The following is a 20887-nucleotide window of genomic DNA, read 5'->3' on the forward strand; positions in this document are numbered from 1 at the left end:
CACACTGGTCAGGAGATGCCAACTTTAGTAACTCAAACCGCTGGGCACGACTTGGCGACTGTGTCCTCTGCTCCCCAGCGCCCAAGATGGGGATAGTCCGAGAACGGTGGGGCTCCTGGACCCGTCTGTGTGCAGAGGGCTGCTGGCTAGTTTGTCCCCTTTCCCTTGCCCCTCCTCCGTCTGTCCGGGAGGTGTCTTTGGAATGTGTGCTCTCTCACCGTGTGTTCACTCAGCGTGATGGTCTACTGTGTTCCTGAAGCGTGTAGGCTGTGCACCCATTTGAAGCATTTCATGGTCCCAGTTCACATGAAGTCCTCCGGTATCGGACACAAGTGATGGAGTGAGTCACGTCAGAGGGTCGGGGCGGGGGGGGGGTGGTGCACAGGGAATCCTTTCTGGCTGATTCAGCCCTGTTCTATGTGCCCCTCTTCTGTACCCACTTGGCATATCCTGTGCGTGCCTTGAGCAAAGCGTCACGATGAGTCATAACTGCTGCAGGTTGTGTGTGTCTGTTTCCCACTCTGGACCGTGAACTCCAGGATGAGAGCCACGCCTTCCTGTCTGCATCCCACCTCCCAGCAGAGTACTGGGCACAGAGGTGTCCTTGGTAAATGAATGCAGAAGAGACGAAGGAAGGAAGCTGCACGTGGTGTGCTCTTAGTATTCTGAGGAGGTGTCCTCTCCAGTAACCCCTGCTCCCGCCCCCAAGGGGACAAGTCCACTGCCTCTGGGCATCCATCCAGTTTTGTTACAGAAGCAACAAAGTGGGTATTCTGAGACCACATCACCTTTCAGGTGACCCTGTGCCTTGGACTTGAACTTCCAAGTCACAGGCAGTCTGTGGAGGGTTTAGAGAGAATTTAAAAGTTGGTGCCACTTGGTGGAAGCAGATTCCTAATTTAGCTTTTTTTCCCCTTTACCTTATAAATGACACATTTCTTTCCTGTGACCCTGAGAAAATTGTCATTGAGACCATCCCAAGGGTTCTTGACAAGGGGGCAGGTGGATCCTTCCTTCCATTTTGGAACCAGCTCTACAGAAGGGAGTTTGAGGCATTCTTCTGTTTCTCAAAAATGTTCCTACATTTCTTTTACTATATAACCTGAATTAGTTCTATGCCTTTTATAAGAGCATTAAAAGAATTCTGTTCCTCTAAAATATGACACAAATGAACTTTTCTATGAAACAGGAACGGACTCACAGACATAGAGAACAGACTGCTGGTTGCCAATGGGGAGGGAGGTGGGGGAGGGATGGGTTGGAAGTTTGGGATTAGCAGACACAAACTGTTATATATAGGATGGATAAACAACAAGGTCTGGACTTCTCTGGTGGCGCAGTGGTTAAGAATCCACCTGCCAATGCAGGGGACACGGGTTCAAGCCGTGGTCCGGGAAGATCCCACATGCCACGGAGCAGCTAAGCTCGTGCACCACGACTACTGAGCCTGCTCTCTAGAGCCCACGAGCCACAACTACTGAGCCCCCGTGCCACAACTACTGAGCCTGCACTTTAGAGCCCACGAGCCACGACTACTGAGCCCGTGTGTGGCAACTACTGAAGCCCGTGCACCTAGAGCCTGTGCTCTGTAACAAGAGAAGCCACCACAATGAGAAGCCCCTGCACCACAACGAAGACCCAATGCAGCCAAAAATAAATAAATAAATAAATTTATAAAAAGACAAAAAACCAACAAGATCCTACTGTGTAGCACTGGGAACTATATTCAGTATCCTGTGATAAAACCACAATGGGGTAGAATATTTAAAAAGAAGAATGTATATGTATAACTGAATCACTTTGCTGTACAGGAGAAATTAACTCAACATTGTAGATCAACTGTTCTTCAGTTAAAGAAAAAAGAATTCTATTCCTAATTCTTCAGCTCCATCCACATTTTTTTTTTTTTTTTTTTTTTTTTTTTGCGGTACGTGGGCCTCTCACTGCTGTGGCCTCTCTCGTTGCGGAGCACAGGCTCTGGACGCACAGGCTCAGCGGCCATGGCTCACGGGCCCAGCCGCTCTGCGGCATGTGGGATCTTCCTGGACCGGGGCACGAACCCGTGTCCCCTGCATCGGCTGGCGGACTCCCAACCACCGCGCCACCAGGGAAGCCCCAATCCACATATTTTTGAAAGGTTGCTTTTTTGTACTCAGGGCATCACACAGTGACAGAGTGTAACAGCTGCTGTTTGTTGAGCAGTTGGAGTTTTCCTACCTTTGCGTATATTCTTTCTAATCTGTGTGACACCCCCTTCAAGTGGTACAGAGAGCCCCTTGATTGTAAATGGTACACCTCCACTCCAGGTATATAAGTAGAAAGGGGGATCAATTGGCTTGGGTAACCGAGGGGTCTTGTTTTGTCCCCAGGCACACAGACGCAGCGTTGGCCTCTGCTCTACCCCGACTTCTGCTCTGCCTTCTTCTGCTGGCTTCCCGCTTCCCTCTTAGGCTGGGGCCTCCCTTCTTTGGGCTGCAGCAGTGCTAGGCTGCCCTCCACCTGGCCCCAATCCTGCAGAAAGACAGGCTCTGCCGTGACTTAGGTGGCAGGTGGGGCAGAGCCTCTGGGTCCCGCCCAGCCCTGAGGCAGGGCTGTGGTCACAGGGGGGCATCCCCCAGGTCTGTCGGAGCTGGCAGTGGAGGAGGGCTGCCTTCAGATGATCCCTGTTGGTGGGCAGTATCACTCTTTTTTCACAGACAGGGAAACAGGAGCCAATTTCCATTCTGTTAAACCTCTTTTTTTTTTTTTTTTTTAATTTATTTATTTTTGGCTGTGTTGGGTCTTCATTTCTGTGCGCGGGCTTTCTCTAGTTGTGGCGAGCGGGGGCCACTCTTCATCGCGGTGCGCGGGCCTCTCACTGTCGCGGCCTCTCTTGTTGCGGAGCACAGGCTCCAGACGCACAGGCTCAGTAGTTTTGGCTCACGGGCTTTGTTGCTCCACGGCATGTGGGATCTTCCCAGACCAGGACTCGAACCCGTGTCCCCTGCATTGGCAGGCAGACTCTCAACCACTGCACCACCAGGGAAGCCCTAAACCTCTTTTTATTTTACTTTAATTAAATAAAGTGGAAGCAGGTTTATTTAGAGAGATACACGTTGCATAGGCAGAAGGCGGACTCCGTTTTTAAACCCCTTTTTCAGCCTCGAGGTTGGTCTTGATGGAGGTGCAGGCCGGTGGCCGTGGCCCCGCGGGGGGACAGGCTCACCGCCCAGCACCTGCTGTGCGTTCCTCCCCCACGAGGCTGGCCGCGGGCTCTGCCGCGTCTCTCCTGAGCTGCTAGCTGTAGAGCAGCGGCCAGCACGTTCTCCATCCGACGCCGAGGAAGAAGGGCGCCCTGACCTGCGCGGGGAGGGCTCATCAGTTGTCCCTGGCGGTGCCGGTGTTGGCGCAGCTTTGCTCTGGGTCCCCTCACCTCTCCTTTCCCTCTCCAGCTTCTGATTGTGTCTGCCCCAGTTGCTTCCCCTTTTTGCTCCCTTCTTAGGGGATGAGTAAGCCTGAACTGAATTTCCTCTTGTCCCATTTGGCCCCCACCCTCTCTGCTGGCTCATCTGCTCTGCGGGCGTCGGGTGGACACGCGCACGGCCGAGGGGGTGGAAACTCATCCACCCTATGTGCAGACCTAGGTGTGCTTCAGCTCTGCTTTTTTGTGATGGACAGTGGGTGACTGCAGCCGTAAGACACTCTCAGCACCCTCGTTGCTCCCGTCGCGCCATGTCCGGTTTTGTTCTGTGAAATGTGCCAGTGTTTCCCGCCAGGTTAAAGTTTTTCTACGCCTTGTGCTCTGAAATGCTTAAAAAGCATTTCTTAATTTTGTACACAGGGCAGAGGAAGTTTTGTTTCAGAATATGGATATTGAAGGGTGTTCGTCACTGAGCACTGTTAAGTAGGACTGGTCCTAGTTAGTACTGATGCCAAAAGCTCAGCTTCTCTGTGCACCGGTGCCGAATCCAATCCCAGAGACAGAGTTCTGGGTGAAGCAGAAAAGAATAGCTTTATTGCTTTGCCAGGCAGAGGGGGACACCGTGGGCTCCTGCCCTCAAAACTGTGTGTCCCAAGCTGGGAGGATTTGATGAGGAGTTGTTTAGCAGTAGTTCAAGGGTGGGATTGCTGTTCTAATCTGCCCTTTGGAACTCAGGGAAGGAGGTCATGGAGGCTGGAGTCTTGCCTACAAAAAACGGGTGACAAAAAGGCTTTCATGCCCAGAAGCCCCTCAGGGTCCTTCTTGGTTTCACTGCTGGTCCATACTGACTGGGTTTGGGGGGGGGGTACACTTACCCCACTCCCCATATTTTGACGGAGAGGAGTGTAGGAACTTTGTAGAGAAACAGCCTTTTACCCAGCCACCTGCTGCAGACAGTGTGGTTTGCACCTTCATGCCTCTCTAGGCACCGTCCAACTTTGGTTAAAAGTCAAAGCTGGTGAGGACAAATGGGCGAGAAATACAGTTTGGATAATGAGCAAAGTAACTTTTCTTAAGTCTTCTGATTCATGAACGTGAGCTGTCTTTCCATTTATTACGTCTTTAGTTTCTCTCAATAATGTTATGCAGTTTTCAGTAAACATGCTGTAACGTAACTCGTGTTAAAGTTACTCCTAAGTATTTTTTTTTCCTTGATGTTCTTGCTAATTGCTTTCTTAATTTCATTTTTGGATTGTTCATTGCTGATGTATAAAAATACAATGGATTTTTCTATTTTGGTTTAATATTCTGCGACCTCTCTGAACTCATTTATTAGTGCTAATAGTTTTTTTAGTGAATTCCTTAGAACTTTCTATATACAAGATTGTGTCATCTGTGAATAGAGATAATTTTAGTTCTTCCTATTTGCTAATTGTCCTGGCTAGAACCTCTAGTACAGTGTTGAATAGAAGTGGTGAGAGTAGGCTTCTTGTCTTGTTCCTCATCTTAGGGGGAAAACATCTAGTCTGTCACCATTAAATAAGATGTTAACAGTGTGTTTTTTGTGTTTTGTAGCTAGTCTTTATCAGGTTGCGGGAGTTCCCTTCTAGTCCCTGTTTGTGGTGTTTTTAGCATGAAAGGCTTCTTCCCCCCACCCCCGCCCCAGTCAAATACTTTTATTGCGTCTACAGAGCATGTGTTTTTGTCTTTTGGTTTATTAATATGATGATTAAATTAAATTTTATATATTAAACCAACATTCCATTCTTGGGATAAATCCTGCTTGGCCATGGTGATAGTTTTTTATATGTTGCTAGCTTTGGTTTGCTGATACTTCGTTGAGGATTTCTCTGTCTGCAGCCTTAAGAGTCACTGATGATTCCGTGTTTAAGAAATTATCTTAATTAAGTACTTTTCTTAAGTAAGCAAAGACGTGTTGTAAGAATTAAATAAAATGATGCACAGAAAGTACTGAGCACCGTGCTTCGCACACAGTGGCCAGTTTACACGAGTTGCTCTTTTTGTGTGCTGGTTGTTTGTTACCACAACTCGGATCCTAGCATCTTGAGTCAGACGCACATAGACTTGAACCCGGGCTTCACCCCCTCTTAGTTATTAACTGTGTGACTCTAGGCACTTGTATCTGGCTGCGTTAAGATTTTCCGCCTTTAACGTGGAGTCATGATAGTGCTTCCCTCTTAGGGTGGTCGGGAGCATTTGATGAGAATAGGCACAGCCCCAAACACGGCCTGGCACGCAGGTATGTGCAGACCTAGGTGTGCATTCACTGTTGCTGCTTTTAAACACATGACTGCAGTGGTGTTATGAGGGTGAAAGATTTGAAATAATCGAGCCATCTATAAGCGATTGATCAAGTGTTACATATGTAAGCAGTATAATAGTAGTCTTCAAAATGGATTAGACAGATACAGAAAAAATATCTACTAAATATTGGTAGTGGGCAAAACAGTTTTTGTTGCATATGTGTGTGTATAATGGTAGGTTTATGCATGCATTGAAGTCTGGAGATGCATATATATCGTTGTGAACAGTTTAATTTTGGGGGGTTATGATTGATATAAGAGGGCTTTGACTTGTAATTTTTAAATAGGTATATGTTTTATCAGAAAAAAGGAATAAAGATTTCTGACTGGTAGGACATCAGGAAGGTTAAAAAAACATTTAGGGTTGTATTTACCTTACTTTCTTCATTTTCCCTCAGATATTGTCAGACTTTGTTTGACTATATTATCTCATGAAGCCTTATACATTTTTAAAAGCAGTAAAAGCTTCTGAAAAAGACACGTGAAGAATGGTTTGCATCCATTCACAAGTTTTGACTTCTTTCCTGCGGACTGCCAGAGTTAAGTATCTGATTGCCCTACTGTGTGTTGGCCCAGGCTCTGTGGTAGGTGTTAGGGATTCCAGAAGAATGTGTCTGCTCCAGGGACAGAGAGACAGAACAGATCTGCACACAGCTCATCACAGGGGGAGTCGGAGTAAAAGGCAAGACGTGTATGGCTGTGCAGCCCAGAGCAGGACAGAGCCAGGGAGGCTCGCAGAGGATGGTGTGTTCAGGATTACACAGGAGTGTGTTTGGTGTATGGGGCCGTCAGCCATGGCTTAGAGCTGTGACAGATCAAGACAAGATATTCGGGGATATTTACGGAAAGCAGCCTGCCTTTGGGCTTATTATCGCGTCTCCGTGCAGCCTTCTCTTGGGATTGCTAATTATGCTCCAGTTACTAGGCTGCCACATTTCTCATTCCCTTGGAGGAGAATTTCAGTAACAGGGAGTGGGCGAAGCTGAAAGCCTGTTGGGGTATCAGCTTCCACAAAGTGACCCTGACACAGGGAGTTAGTTGTCTTTATAAAGAGAACGAACGAGGAACTTTCTCCCCGTTGGACCTGCGTGGGTCACAGCCTGCCTCAGGGGAAAAAAGAGGAAAAGCTTGGAGGTTTAGGTTCCGGCCTCCCTGGCAGATGGACAACGGGACAGACACCTCCTCTTAGTTTCTGTGACATTTTGTTCGTCCTCATAGATGAGTGTATACATTTTCTAAACGGACAATATGATCCAAAACTTGTAATTCCAAGTTCTAAACACCAAACTTGAAGTCAGTCTTTAGACTGATATGTTTTTCTGCCACTCCTGGACCTGAACCTCTAGTCACAGTGCTGTGTGATGGTCTGTGTGATGACTTTTGACCTAGAGTCTGTGTGTGGCTTGTTGCTTTGTATCATCCCCGATCCAGCCTGGTTATAGCTCAGTCCTGAGGCTGCCGGGACTCTGCCGGCCCTTCCTTAGGGGGTTCAGAATGTGGGTCAGTTCAGGCCGATGGAGGGACTGCTTCTGCCCCCCGCCTGTGCCGGCCCTGGCCACTCGCCAGCCTCTGTCCAGCATCTGGACCACAGTTGAGGGCTTCAGCACAAGTTCACAGACTTACTCAGCCTTGAGAACTAGGCTGGTTTGCTGCTAAGTCCACGAATGACTGTGTGTGCTCTCTGGACTTTTAATTTTTTCAAAAGGTTCTCTTCTGTGTTTTAAAACCTCTATTGTATCAACAGTTCTTTGGGGCATGCTGTTTTACTGCTGTTTTTCACTTCACGATGGCTGCCTGCTAATTGGGTTACCAGGAGTGGGGTGATTGAGAGTTGGATGAAAATTAGTGTCACACTGTAGAAGTTTCACGCGTTATTTTTAAATGTCTTGTCCCAATGCTGTAAAAGGGGGAATGGAACTGGCGTGATTTTTAAGAGATTAAAGGAACCGAAGGCGCCAATGAGCTTATGCCAGGTTTCTACCCCAGGCTGTCACGTGAGAGAAGTGACCCTCAGATTCTGACAGTCTTTGCAGTGGTGCCAGGAGATAGAATTAATTATTTCTTTGGGCTCAGGGAGAACCGATCCTTCTCTAAGAACGTTTTCTGTGTAACAGATGTTTTCTTAATGTGTGAAAAGTTTTAAGTTGATGTAATAGCAAAAGCTTGCATAGCTAAAAATATTCATTCTCACACATGTGTTTGCCTTAGTTAAAGCTCTAGAAAAAGAGGCTGTATTCTAACAGATGTCTGCTTAGCTGAAAAGCCTAAAGAAAATGGGAATTTAAGTGACTCGTAGAGTTCAGTATGGATTGATTTAGTTGAAAGATACTGAAACATATTAGACCCAGAGACCACGAGACCCCTCACCCTGGACTGGATCCCGAGTGTGTCTCCTCTGTGACCGAGTGCGGTGGCAAACACAGCTCGTTTGTCCGGGTCGGGAACGGCACCTTCTACATAAGAGAAATTTAACCCCAGTTAACTGAAACTGGGTACCTTTCTGAGAGCCTAACCCCCTTTTGGATTTGATTTTAATTTCTGGGTGTCCCAAAAGCTGGGAACCAGAGGGCAAACTTATTTTTAGACGGTGTGTTAGTTTTCAGATAATAGGCTCAATTGACTTTTATCCTCCAAACACCTCTCTGGGCAAATTTAACCTGGTAAATGACTACACCCTCGTTCCTGTTCCCCTGAATTTCTAACTCAGATAGAAAACGTGAATTACTTTCTCTGTTAGCACATGGATCCCATGAACAATCATGTAATCTTGCTGGTGCAGCGTCGTGGTGATGGGCACGCGGTACTGTGATTTTAGGTTGGGACACGTGATCTGACCCCTGCACTGGCTTCTAAGCCTTGTGAGTTCAGGGTGTTTTCTGTGTGCATGTTTGCTTTTTATAGTTTCTGTTTAGCTGTCGGGCTTTCAACTGTCACTTTTCATTCACATCACTGTGCTTAACTCCTGTGTTCCATCCCCCTTTCTCGCTATTTCTATATTTAGTTGCTTCTAATCTGTTTAGAAAATTCAATAAGTAAGCCCGTTAGATTTGTTTCCAAAGGGGAAGTAAAGAGGCTGAGTCGGGACTGTTGGAGCTCAGTTTTAAAAAACCTCCCACTGGCTGCCTTTCCCCCTTCCCTTCCTTGGGGGCTGTTTCCACGCCGACGCTAGTGATGAAGCAGCTGCGTCCTCGGTGCAGCGGACGTAATGTGACATCTGCAGTGAACGTGGACAAGTTGTGATTAACTTTTAAAACTACAAGCTCTTTGAGGACGAATCTGAACCGCTTCCATTCTCTTCATACTTGCCCAGTTTTCTGTGTGGCATCCCTTACAGCAACATATATCCTAACCGCCTGGATATCCACATGCCGACATAGATGCTTTCTCTGGCCGTGAGGTTATCCTCCTTGTAACATGAGACTATAAAAAGAATGGAGACCAAATGTTGAGTATTTTATTTCTGCCTTAAATAATCAGTTATCTTTTACAGTAGTTAAAATACGAGAAGAAAGTCTTATATTTATCCACATATTTACTATCACCAGTGATCTTCATTTCTTAATGTAATTCCAAGTTTCCATTTGTTACCATTTTCCTTTTGCCTGAAGATCTTCAGCATTCCCTGGAGTGCTGGTCTGCTGGTGATAAATTCTGGTTTTGTTTGTCTGAATAAGTTTTAATTCAGCCTCTGTTCTTAGAAGGTATTTTTGCTGGATGTAGAATTCTAGGTTAATACTCCTTTCACCATTTTCAAGATGTCATTCCTCTGTCTTCTGGCACACGTGGTTTCTGATGAAAGCTGTTGTCATTTTGTTCCTCAGTATCTAATGTGTCTCTTTCCCTCTGGCTTCTGCTGGCAGTGCAATTTCACGTGTGCCAGACTGCTGGATATCATCCTACAGATCTCTGAGACTATTCCTCTTATTTCTTTTCTTCTTCAGGCTTTTTTTTTTTTGTCTCTGTGCTTAATTTGGGTTAAATTTTATTGCTGTGTGTTTAAATTCTCTCATTTTCCCCTTCTTTTGCAGTGTCTAATCTGCTTTGAATCCCATTTCAACGATATTTTCATTTCAGCTACTGTGGTTTTTTAATTTCTAGAAGTTCCATTTGGTCCTTTTAAAACACCTTCCTTTTCTCTCATTGTACCTGTGAGTTCTTTTACTCCTTGAACACAGGTGTAGCAGTTTTAATGTTCCTGTCTGCAGGTTCCATCATCTCTGTCATTTCCTAGTGGGTCCCTATTTTTGACGTTTTTCTCTCCTGATTATGAGCCACATTTCCCTGCTTCTCATCTGTTTATGAACTTTTGTTTAGATGTTGTGTGTTGTGACTGTTACGTTGTTGAGCGTCTGCGTTTTGTTATAGTCCTTTAAAGAGTGTCATGCTTTGTTTGGCAAAGCAGTGGAGTTACTTGCGGATCTGTCTACTGTCCTTGAGACCTGGCCCCACTACTAGGCTTGCTCTCTCTGGGGTCTCTACTGAATGCCTCCAGTGAGTCACCGAGAGCACCCCAGCTCTGGTGCTCGAGCATCTTCCTACTTTGTGTGGACTTTGGGGGTTGTTCAGTTTACAGTCTCCTGGCCATTTTTTGCCCTCCCTTAGGGCATCTCACTTACACGGCGTGGCCCAGAACTTAAGGCATGCCTAGAGCTCTCTTTCAGTGTGGCTCTCTCTTTTCCAGCACTCGGCCCTGCCTCTCCCAGCTGCCTGGCCCCCCTGGAGTCTGGTCTTCATTTTCTCCACTTAGCAAGGCTGTCAGGCTCCCTGGCCTGGGTGGCCTGGGAATTGTCTCCAGGCAGGAACTTGGGGTGATTGTAGAGCTCACCTTGTTTGTTTCCCTTCTCTGAGGCATCTCAGCTCTGTACTGCCTGTTGTCCTGTCTGAAAGTAGTTGTTTTACATATTCTGTCTGGTTTCTCTTAAGAGGTTAGGTCCTTGCTAATGCATCATTGCTGCAAGTGGAAATTCCAGGAATTCCAGTGAAATCGGCCCATTGAAAATAATTCTCAATAACGACGCATTTCTACATGGCATGCCTGCCCGTGTTAGAAAGACAAAGCTAAACACAATTTACATGCGTTTTTGAGTGAAGCATAGTCGTGGTCGTGTCCCCCACTCACTATTAACCTTCCCCACAGCCCGGGGCTGTCACTGTTCTCAGTGGAGTAATGACACAGCCCCGCAGCGTGGCCGCGTCACGACAGCGGTCCACATGCTCTCGGGGCTCCTGTCAGTGCCCAGTGGGTGACCTCGTCCTGTACTTCAGACCAGGTTTTACTCTTGCAGCGGCCTTGTCAGTGTGCTCTGCAGTGTAAGAATCACTTCTGAATCCACGTGGGAAGTCTGTGCTAATAGACCACTGAACGCCTGAATCAGCAAGACCTTGCTGTGTGGATTACAGCACAGCTTGCCCAGGCGATGGAGAATGTAAAGGCGTGTGGGGGGAAGCTGTTTGCACAGGGATCTGCATTTGTGAGGATGTGGTTCCTCCCTCCCTGACTGTTGAATAAAAGAAGCCCTGTGATTTGAAGGGGATTGTTGGTGAGGTGTAAGGAACGTTAGGGTCCTGAGTAGACGCAAGACTTGGCTGTTGATAGTTCAGCTGAGAAGCGACTAGAGCAAGAAAAACAGGTTATTTGTATCTGTTTTTTGGTCAGCAATTATTTACTTCAGACTTTCTGGTAAAAATCTAACGCCCGTTTTCAGAAATCATGAATATTGCCGGCTGTGGACGTCAGTTTTCTTTTTTTGTTTTTAATGACTCCTAAGTTCTTTGTTTAGCCTCCTGAATGACCCACACGTGCTCTGTGTAGTGTATCGTGAGAGCTTTAATATTTGTGCCATCAAAATGCTGTTCATAAGTATGTTCATTTTTATAAGCCCAAAGATGGTTTTCTTTTTTTTAAATTTTAAATACAACTTGAGGAATATTGGTTGGATTTCCTGCTGTTTAGAACATTGAGAAGTTAATGAACTTAGGAAAAAATGCTCAACTTCACTATGAGAGGAATGCAACAGTAAAGAAGAGGCTTGCTTTTTTTTTTTTTATATTCAGCATTGGCAAGGGTGTGGCAAGATAGGCCCTTCTTTGAATTTCCAGGAAAAGTATGTATTTATATGAGGTTTCTGAAAATAAGGTTGGCTGTACCCATCAAAAACTTTATTATACTCTTTGACCAAGTAATCCTTCTTCCAGGAATTTTTTTTTTCTTAAAATTATTAGAAGTTCAAACAAAGATGCAAGTAGAAAGGTATCTGTTGCAATATTATTTCTAATGGTAAGTTATTAGAATCACCCTAAATGTCTAACAATGAAAGTATTTTTCATTTGTGCCATTTTCCAGTTGCAAAGTACCATGGAACCGTGAAAATGGTGTTTATGAAGAATGTTTCATCATGTGGTAAAATGGACATATTTGAAATACACAGTATCCAAAAATGAAATATAGTTTCATGTTAACTATTAAAAAAATGCATGAGAGAATGGTCAGAATTATGTCAAATTGTTAAAGTAACTGCTCCTAGGTGGTAGTTTTATGAGTTTTATGGTTTTCCAGAATTGGGGTGGAGAGCATTCCAGATGTGTGAAAGCAAACAGGATGTTTGTAGCTGCATTCTGGACTCAGCTAAGGCTTTTTTCTAGACCTGGATGGGCACCTCAGATTCCAAAAGAGTCGGCAAACCATTCATCTCTAAGACTAGTTGCTGTTTTCAGTTCAGGTGAAAAAGTACTTAAAAATGAAAACAAAAAACGATGTCTGTGCTTATTCTTCAGATAAAAATTTTGATGATGAGGATTCTGTGGATGGTAATAGGCCTTCTTCTGCCAGCTCTACGTCATCCAAAGCTCCAGCAAGCTCCCGCAGAAACGTTGGAATGGGGACTGCCCGCAGGCTCGGCTCATCCACTCTTGGATCCAAGTCTTCAGGTAGGACCGAGCCCAGTGTGGTACCGTGGGGTCCGCTCTGCCGACGTTTAAAACCAGACGTGCGTGATACTTGCCTTGTGCGTCCTTAAGAGGTGAAGTAATCCTGTTGGCAGTACACTTCCACTGGCTCTTCTTGAATTAAATTAGTTCTCTGCTGTGGATGCTGATAAGCTGGTAGGCTGTAAGTCTGAGCTGCTGTGTTGCCACATTTGCTGAGGCGGAGCCTCTGGGCGTGTGAACCCAATACAGAGCGGAGCGCGTGGTACCCTGATGGCCTTGGGCTCCAGCCATGCCTGACACTACCAGGGGGACTTTCAGCCAGTTGCTGTGTATCGAGACGAGACTGTCCGGGCTTCCCTGGTGGCGCAGTGGTTAAGAATCCGCCTGCCAGTGCAGGGGACACGGGTTCGAGCCCTGGTCTGGGAAGATCCCACATGCCACGGAGCAGCTAAGCCCGTGCGCCACAACTGCTGAGCCTGCGCTCTAGAGTCCACGAACCATAACCGCTGAAGCCCACGAGCCACAACTACTGAGCCCGCACGCCTAGAGCCCGTGCCCCGCAACAAGAGAAGCCACCGCCATGAGAGGCCCGTGCACCATAACTAAGAGTAGCCCCTGCTCGCCGCAACCAGAGAAAGCCCGCGCGCAGCAGCAAAGACCCAACACAGCCAAAAATAAATAAATAAAATTAAAAACAAAACAAAACAAAGACTGAGACTGTCCAGAAGTCAGATTGTACCTTATGTCTTTAAAATGTATTTTGTTCCTGTAGGGATGCCGAATTAGTGAATGGTAAGGATTAGCTCCCTGAGGCTTTGAACATTGATTTATAAGGATTTCTTCCCTAATCCCCCTGCTATCCCATCCCCCAGTTTAGGCAGTTTTGAGTCCTTGTTATAGACAGGTTTCATTTGGCTGTCACATTTTAAATTTACATGCAAATTACCTACTTAAAAAAAAATGCTATTGAAGTATAGTTGATTTACTATAGCTGTGTAAATTTTTTACCTCCAAAAAAATCACATAGCTGCTGCTCTTAGAACCGCGTTTACTGTCAGCAGTGGGCTCTTGGCTCAGCCAGCTGAGCTGAGGTAAAGCCGAAGTGAGGACCCGCGTTAGGACGCCACCTCCTCCTGCTGGCCTTTCTTGCTCTCTGCAGCAGCCCCGGGCGGCGTGTTCTGACTCAGCGGCTCAGCGCCCTCGTAGCCTCTGCACAGCGTCTCTCTGCACAGCGGGAGCTGTGCTGGCGGCAGAGGGAAGAGCTGGGCTCGTTTCTTACGTTTGTGTTGCTCTTCCTAGTTCTTTCTAATCCTTTACTTTTTGGTTCCTTAAAAAATTTTTTTGTTGTTGTTAAAGAGCTTAAATTCATACAACATGAAATCAACCATTTTAAAGGTAACAATTCAGTGGCATTTATTATCTTCACAGTGTTGAGCGACCACCACCTCTGCCTGGTTACAACACAGTTTGATCCCTCAAAAGAAGACCCTATCCCCTTTAAACAGTTCCTCCCCGTTCCTTCCTTCCCCAGCCCATGTTTTGTCTTTAGGCATTTAGCTATCTAGAAATTTCATAGAAATGGAGGCATCCAATATGCAGTCTCCTGTGTCTGGCTCCTTTCCCTTGGCATAATGTTTTTGAGGTTCATCTCTGTTGGAGCATGTATCAGTACTTTTTTTTTTAAAAAAATTAATTTTTGTCTGCGTTGGGTCTTCGTCGCTGCGCACGCGCTTTCTCTAGTTGCGGCGAGCGGGGGTTACTCTTCATTGCGGTGCGCGGGCTTCTGATTGCAGTGGCTTCTCTTGATGCGCAGCACGGGCTCTAGGTGTGCGGGCTCAGTAGTTGTGGCTCGTGGGCTCTAGAGCGCAGGGTCAGTAGTTGTGGTGCACGGGCTTCGTTGCTCCATGGCATGTGGGATCTTCCCGGACCAGGGCTTGGGCCTGTGTCTCCTGCATTGGCAGGCGGATTCTTAACCGCTGCGCCACCAGGGAAGCCCTGAACAATCTTCCTAATGTGTTTTCTTGATCCGTTTTTGAGTAGCATCCATTCCATAGACGAGGCTTAGAAATTTTCTGTGTCGTCAGACCACTTCTTTTCCTTCCCTTCCCTCACCGTTCCCCTTGCACAAACCCGACCTGCGTAGATTGTGCAGAGGTACCAACCCTGTCTTCCCCTCAGACCTGATCCTGTCCTTTTCCGTTTCGTCTAACGCCATAGTCGTGAGTTTCCCTGTTGGCTCCCCGTCAGATGCCTCGGGCCCAGGGACTGTGCTTGGCCCACGAGTCCTCTTCGGTATGTGGTGCCAGACCTCACACAGAGGAGCGCTCAGCTCAGCACCCATCTGCTCGGTGGGACGCAGTCCTAACCTAAAGCAGACACAGAGCACCACTCACAGTGTGTTACTGTTGTCTGTGTGTAGTTTGCTTGTGAATGCAGAGTAATAGTCATCAAGAGTGATGACACGTATTTACCACTGTAACGAGTTGTCTTTAAAGCCCTTTCTGTCTAGGTGGTCCATGAGCACCTCAAACTCCAGATAACTTGTCTGGTAAGAAGCTCTAGAAAAGCGCTTGGACTAATCAATATAAATCATTAATGAGGGTTACAGGGATGACTGTAGGTAACCATTTGGAAACCTTTATTATGAAGAAAAAACATCTGATAAAATGTCACATGATTTTCATATGCGAAGTGACACTCATGTTAGCAAACAGAAAAAGCTTTCTCCCAAATGATAGCAATTATAACAACTTTTAAGTAACAGAGTATCTTACAGCAACTTCGTGGGGTCAACTTGCAACTGACATGTACATGAAAAATTGACAGTTATCATGAGTTAAAGGAAATGAAAATGTTTTTTTCCTTTTTTCTTTCGAAATAATGTCTGGAGACCAATATGAAGTTGAGATGAAACTTAAATTCTTTAGAACTTATTTGAAAGTTTCACAAAATTACTAGATTCCTAACAATGACATAATTTCCTTTATTCCCTGAAGAATTAAAATTTCTATTATATATTTGGAATCTTTGAAAAGACTTATACATTAATACAGTGTAAACCATCTAAATCCTTTAACGGCTAGACTGGCCCTCCTTAAGCAAGTAGTGTCTTTAAATGGTTTTAAGCTAACATATGTTACACTGTAAAATTACTATACTTTATCTTAATATTGAAAGTCTATAATGCTTGTCAATGCCACAAAAACTCTAAACTTAAGACTTAAAAAATAGTTACAAATTTTCCAAAATATAATTTTGATTTTGCATATTCAGACTCCTCCGATACACATTGTTTACATTTTAAAAATTGATCTTTTTTATAGCTGCAAAAGAGGGAGCTGGTGCTGTTGATGAAGAGGACTTTATTAAAGCATTTGATGATGTGCCTGTAGTCCAGGTGAGTGAGGATGTTTCGTTTGGTTAAAAACAAGGATGGGCTTATGCTTCAAGTTTCACTTTTCAAGTGTGCGACACGCGGAGTTTCTTACCAGGTAGGGTAATTCTGACTGTCAAGCCCACAGGAGATCTGAGGTTGCAGACCAGGAAAAGAAGAGCAAAAGTCACGGCCCAGGATGACCTTTCAGTAAGAACTGAGAGAAGTAGCTTGCCCCTGCAGTGAGTGTGTGGGTCAGGTCACCTAAAAGAGGGGGAAATGAGGGATTAGGTTAGAAGAGAGAACAAAGAAGCATGCTTATGTAGGGATTTTCCTCAGAAAGAAAAGTCTGTAAAGTTGAAGGATTTGGGTGTCTGAAAACTACAAAAAATGGTTTCATAAAATCTTAGTTTATTCCATCTCGATGCTCCCCTTAAGTACCGCCTAACAGATGCGGCAGAGTTGATGGACAGAAGCTGGGGTACAGCCACACTTCTCAGACTGCTTTGTGCCTCAGCACTCTCATTGATCGGGGCTTGTGCTCCATCAGGTGTCCGTGCTCTGGATTCCTACAGCGCTTAATGTCTGTGTGAATCCCTTGTCACCTGCTGCTTCGTTGCCGTGTGTGTGCATAAAGCGGGTAACAGGTGTTTTAGGCTCAGGACCATCCTTACGTCCTTGACCTTCCCGGCATGCCTCACTCTTGGTTGTTTCTGGTTTCTTCCCCGCCCCCCCCCACCCCCGCACTGTCTTATGAGTAATATGTGAGGATAAATGAGAGAGCAGACCTGGAAGTATTTAAAGTTGCAAGGACAGACGTACTTGCTGTATTGCGCTTCGCTTTGTTGTGCTTCACGGATACTGCAGTTTTACAGACTGAAGGTCTGTGGCCACCCTGCGTCGAGCACGTCTGTTGGTGCCCTTTTTCCAGCGGCAGTTGCTCACCTCGTGTCTCTGTGTCACATTTTGGTAACTCTCACAATATTTCAAACCCTCCATCAGCAAAAAGATCACAGTTCACTGAAGACTCAGAGGATGGTTAGCATCTTTTAGCAAGAAAGTATTTTTAAATTAAGGTATGCACACCTTTTTTTTTAAGACATCATGCTATTGCACAGTTAATAGACTACAGCCTAGGAGACCAAAAGAATTCGTGTGACTTGCTTCATTGCGGTATTCACTTTATGGCAGGGGTCTGGAAGCGACCCGGCAGTGTCTCCGAGGTCTGCCTGTATCATGTGGTGTTACGAAAAACGCTAAGAGTAATCAGTGACTTGTGCATCACTGCCGGTTCCCCAGTGGGCTTTTTCCTCTTTGTGCATGAAATTATCTGTTAACTTATAGTAAAGCCATATTTGAGGCAAGGTTATCCATACGTGGGCATCGGATCTAGTCAGTATGCATTCAGAGCAGGAAAGAAGCTCAATCTAAGACAAGCTTGACTAGATGTTATCTTGAAGGCCCTTCTGAAAAATGAAATAATTTCTTTTACTGGGCTTACTAAGTGTGCTTGACTTCAGGTAATTAAGGAATAATCTTTGTGTATTCTGTAAATTTTCTCCTGTTGATTGTAAATTAATTTTGCTTACAGATTTACTCCAGCCGAGACCTTGAGGAGTCCATAAACAAGATTAGGGAAATATTATCTGATGACAAGCATGATTGGGAGCAAAGAGTAACCGCTGTAAGCCACTGACTGTGTGATTACATTTGCATTCGATATTTACACGGTCTGAATACTTTGTTATGAAACTGGGGTGCAGCTCTGATGAATTTTAAGTAGTAAATATTTTAAATATAAGCTTCCATATTTACACGTCGCCTTTTTAGTAGATTACTTCACTGCTGTTCTTCAAACATGCCAGCTTCTATCTTTTTGTGTATCCTGTACTTTTAGCAGAGACCTACCTGTGGTACGACCGCCGCTCCTACGACCTCAGTAAAGATGTAGCTCTGTGACCATTGGCGAGGAAAGCGGCTTTTTAGTGACGTTTTCAGTGTGTGTCTCTCTATCCCTTGCTTTCTTCACAGCACTTCTGCTCCCTCTGTTTTTAAAAGTGGATTAATGGGGCTTCCCTGGTGGCGCAGTGGTTGAGAGTCCGCCTGCCGATGCAGGGGACGCGTGTTCGTGTCCCGGTCCGGGAAGATCCCACATGCCGCGGAGTGGCTGGGCCCGTGAGCCATGGCCGCTGAGCCTGCGCGTCCGGAGCCTGTGCTCCGCAACGGGAGAGGCCACAGCAGTGAGAGGCCCGCGTACCGCAAAAAAAAAAAAAAAAAAAGTGGATTAATGAAAAGAAGTGGGCCGAACATTAAAGTGCAGGGGCATTACGTGAAGGCGTGTCTTTTCTGAGGAGAGCGATCACGCGTTGGTTGTCTGACAGGAAGAGGGCGGGGAACACTGCTGTGTGTGTGTTTTGGATGCACGCTGGCCCTTTAGTAAAGACACAGCGGCGTGTACTGTGCAAACGCTGTAGCGGCGCTTCTTCCCATGATTCACTGAGTGAATGGCGGTTGGAGTGGGGTGCGGGGGAAGGTGAGCTCAGGGAAGGAGCTTTTACAGGCTACAGTGAGGGTTTAGTTACTCTATCCTTAGCATCCCAGCATGTGTGAGTCACTAAACTGTCTCCCATTAAAAAGTACGCTTTACAGAAGAATTGTAATCCATTTATCACAGACACTAATTTTAAAAATTACTAGTTCTTATTTGTGATACCTAGATATATCAGCAGCTATTTAGTTGGCTGAATTCTTTTTGGAAAACTCTGTATCATTTAACTTTGATATTGATCTCTAATATTTGATGGCTTCTGTTGTTTTGTATATTCTGTTCTAAGGATTGTTTTGTCTGTCTCTTCATTCTCTCCATCCCCTTAGCTAAAAAAGATTAGATCTTTACTTTTGGCTGGTGCTGCTGAGTATGATCACTTCTTCCAACATTTGCGTCTTCTGGACGGAGCCTTTAAACTATCGGCTAAGGATCTGCGCTCTCAGGTAGTGCGGGAGGCTTGTATCACCTTGGGGTAAGGATTGCAATGCTCCCGGTTCTCACATCATAAAATAGCCTCATGACGGTGCTTCAGAGATGGTTCATTGAATACGCCCACTGGGTCTCTTTCACAGAACTTTCAACTGGTCTCCAAGACCCATTCCAGTTACGCTTCTGTTGACACGTTTACAATAGTTCCTGACCAGTTATGTGAAGTCTGACAGATTTTAAATTTTATTCAGTGACTTAGCTCTGAAGCCTCTGTTTTAAACTTGAAGCAGTTATTAATAATATGAAAAAATGAAATTTTGTAAACTTTTTTCCTCAGCCTTTTCACTGATTTTGCTGGCAGGTGATAGCATGGTTATTAGAATGTTTGTTTCTAGAAGAGTACTGTAGCTATAAGGTTAAAGGCATGTACTGCAGGGAAATTTTTTTTTATCCTCACGTTAAACCTGTATCAGTATCTAAAACTTCTGTCTTAGAAAATATGTTAGAATATCAGAGCAGCAGCAATAGTAAGGTGGCTTTGCCGCTGTTTAAAGTTTTGACCTCAGACACTGAAGTGTGAATGTTGTATGTTAAAAATAAAGAAAAAAAAGGGGGTGAAAGAGCTTTTTCATGTTTGTGTTTTATTAGTATATGACTAACTTGTTTTTTGCTATTTTAAGAGTAATTAGTTGGAAGTGATTTATTTATTTGAAAAAAAGAGCAAACTCTTGGGCTAGTGGCTATTTGCGAAGTCCTCTGTATGCACATTGGAAGTATTTGTAGAGTATTTTTAACTTAGACCTTTGTCCTTTATCCTTAGATAACTTTACATGAAGGCTCTAAAATGTTAAGAGGGTTATGTGCTACACTGTTGGAAAGAACTATGACTTCAGTTCAGTGTTCATTTCTGGTTATAGGCATCTGTCATCAGTGCTGGGGAACAAGTTTGACCATGGAGCTGAAGCCATTATGCCAACGATCTTTAATTTAATTCCGAACAGTGCCAAAATTATGGCCACCTCTGGTGTTGTAGCTGTTAGGTTAATCATTCGGGTGAGTATGTTTTGGGGCCGTACATAGACTAAGCAAGTGGTAAATATTGCTGGTTGATAAGCAGTTATCAGAGACATTTTCCATTTGAGTGATTATGTACGTGGAATAATACCGTACTTACAACATTGGCCTTTTTACCCCACGTAACTATCGCACACGAGCCTTTTACGTTCCCTGGTGTGAACTGTGGGTGTGATGTATAGTTACTGAGGTGTTGCTCATCCACCGTCATTGGTTTTAAACATTTGAACACGGGTGTCTGCTTCTGAGTTTATACTCTGTTCTTTATGTGTCCAGGTATCACTTCTGTTCTTCTCTCCCCAGCTGTTCCATTTTAGGTATTTGTGCTTGTGGTTTTGTTATTCGCCTGACATTTTATTTAAATAATTGTACATAAGCCCAGAAACAAAATGTTATCTTCAGTTAAGTTTTCAAAACACTCATTTACTTAAATCCAAGTAATTAGCCAAGTAATTTACGTGCAGATTTTCAGTAAAACCTAATAGTTCACAAAGGCTTAATAAGTTCTGCGCATCACCTTCTCCCCACTGTCAAGTCCCTTTTCCCCAGAGGCAACCCTTGAAACTGGGTCTTGATGTTGACTGAAATCTATCCAGAATATTCGTGATTACTGTGGGTTGCTTACTTCATATTATTTGTAGTTCTTACTGTTTGCACTGCCTACTTGAGGTATTAAACCAAAAGCCGTTATCAGACATTTCTGTTGAAATAGTATTAAACTATATTGGCCTGCTGACTGCTTTTTACTCATTCAGATCTCTACTGCTCAGGTAATTTAGACTGCATACCAGTGATTTGTTTTGATTTTAGAC

The 20887-nt window shown here is 44.9% G+C and overlaps 1 protein-coding gene across 6 annotated transcripts in view; it reads left to right on the forward strand.

Annotated features, from left to right (window-relative positions):
• CLASP1 (cytoplasmic linker associated protein 1) overlaps positions 1-20887 on the forward strand; it is a 270131-nt gene that overhangs the window by 135978 nt on the left and 113266 nt on the right. For all 6 annotated transcript variants that reach the window (XM_024734467.1, XM_024734471.1, XM_024734468.1 and 3 more), the window contains 5 exons: positions 12499-12651; positions 15975-16048; positions 17616-17708; positions 18899-19044; positions 19919-20054. In XM_024734467.1, coding sequence (XP_024590235.1) covers positions 12499-12651; positions 15975-16048; positions 17616-17708; positions 18899-19044; positions 19919-20054 — 602 coding nt within the window. The remainder of the gene's footprint in view (positions 1-12498; positions 12652-15974; positions 16049-17615; positions 17709-18898; positions 19045-19918; positions 20055-20887) is intronic.

This window comes from Neophocaena asiaeorientalis, unplaced genomic scaffold (assembly GCF_003031525.2).
Source record: "Neophocaena asiaeorientalis asiaeorientalis breed wild unplaced genomic scaffold, Neophocaena_asiaeorientalis_V1.1 scaffold32, whole genome shotgun sequence".
Classification (NCBI taxonomy): domain Eukaryota; kingdom Metazoa; phylum Chordata; class Mammalia; order Artiodactyla; family Phocoenidae; genus Neophocaena; species Neophocaena asiaeorientalis.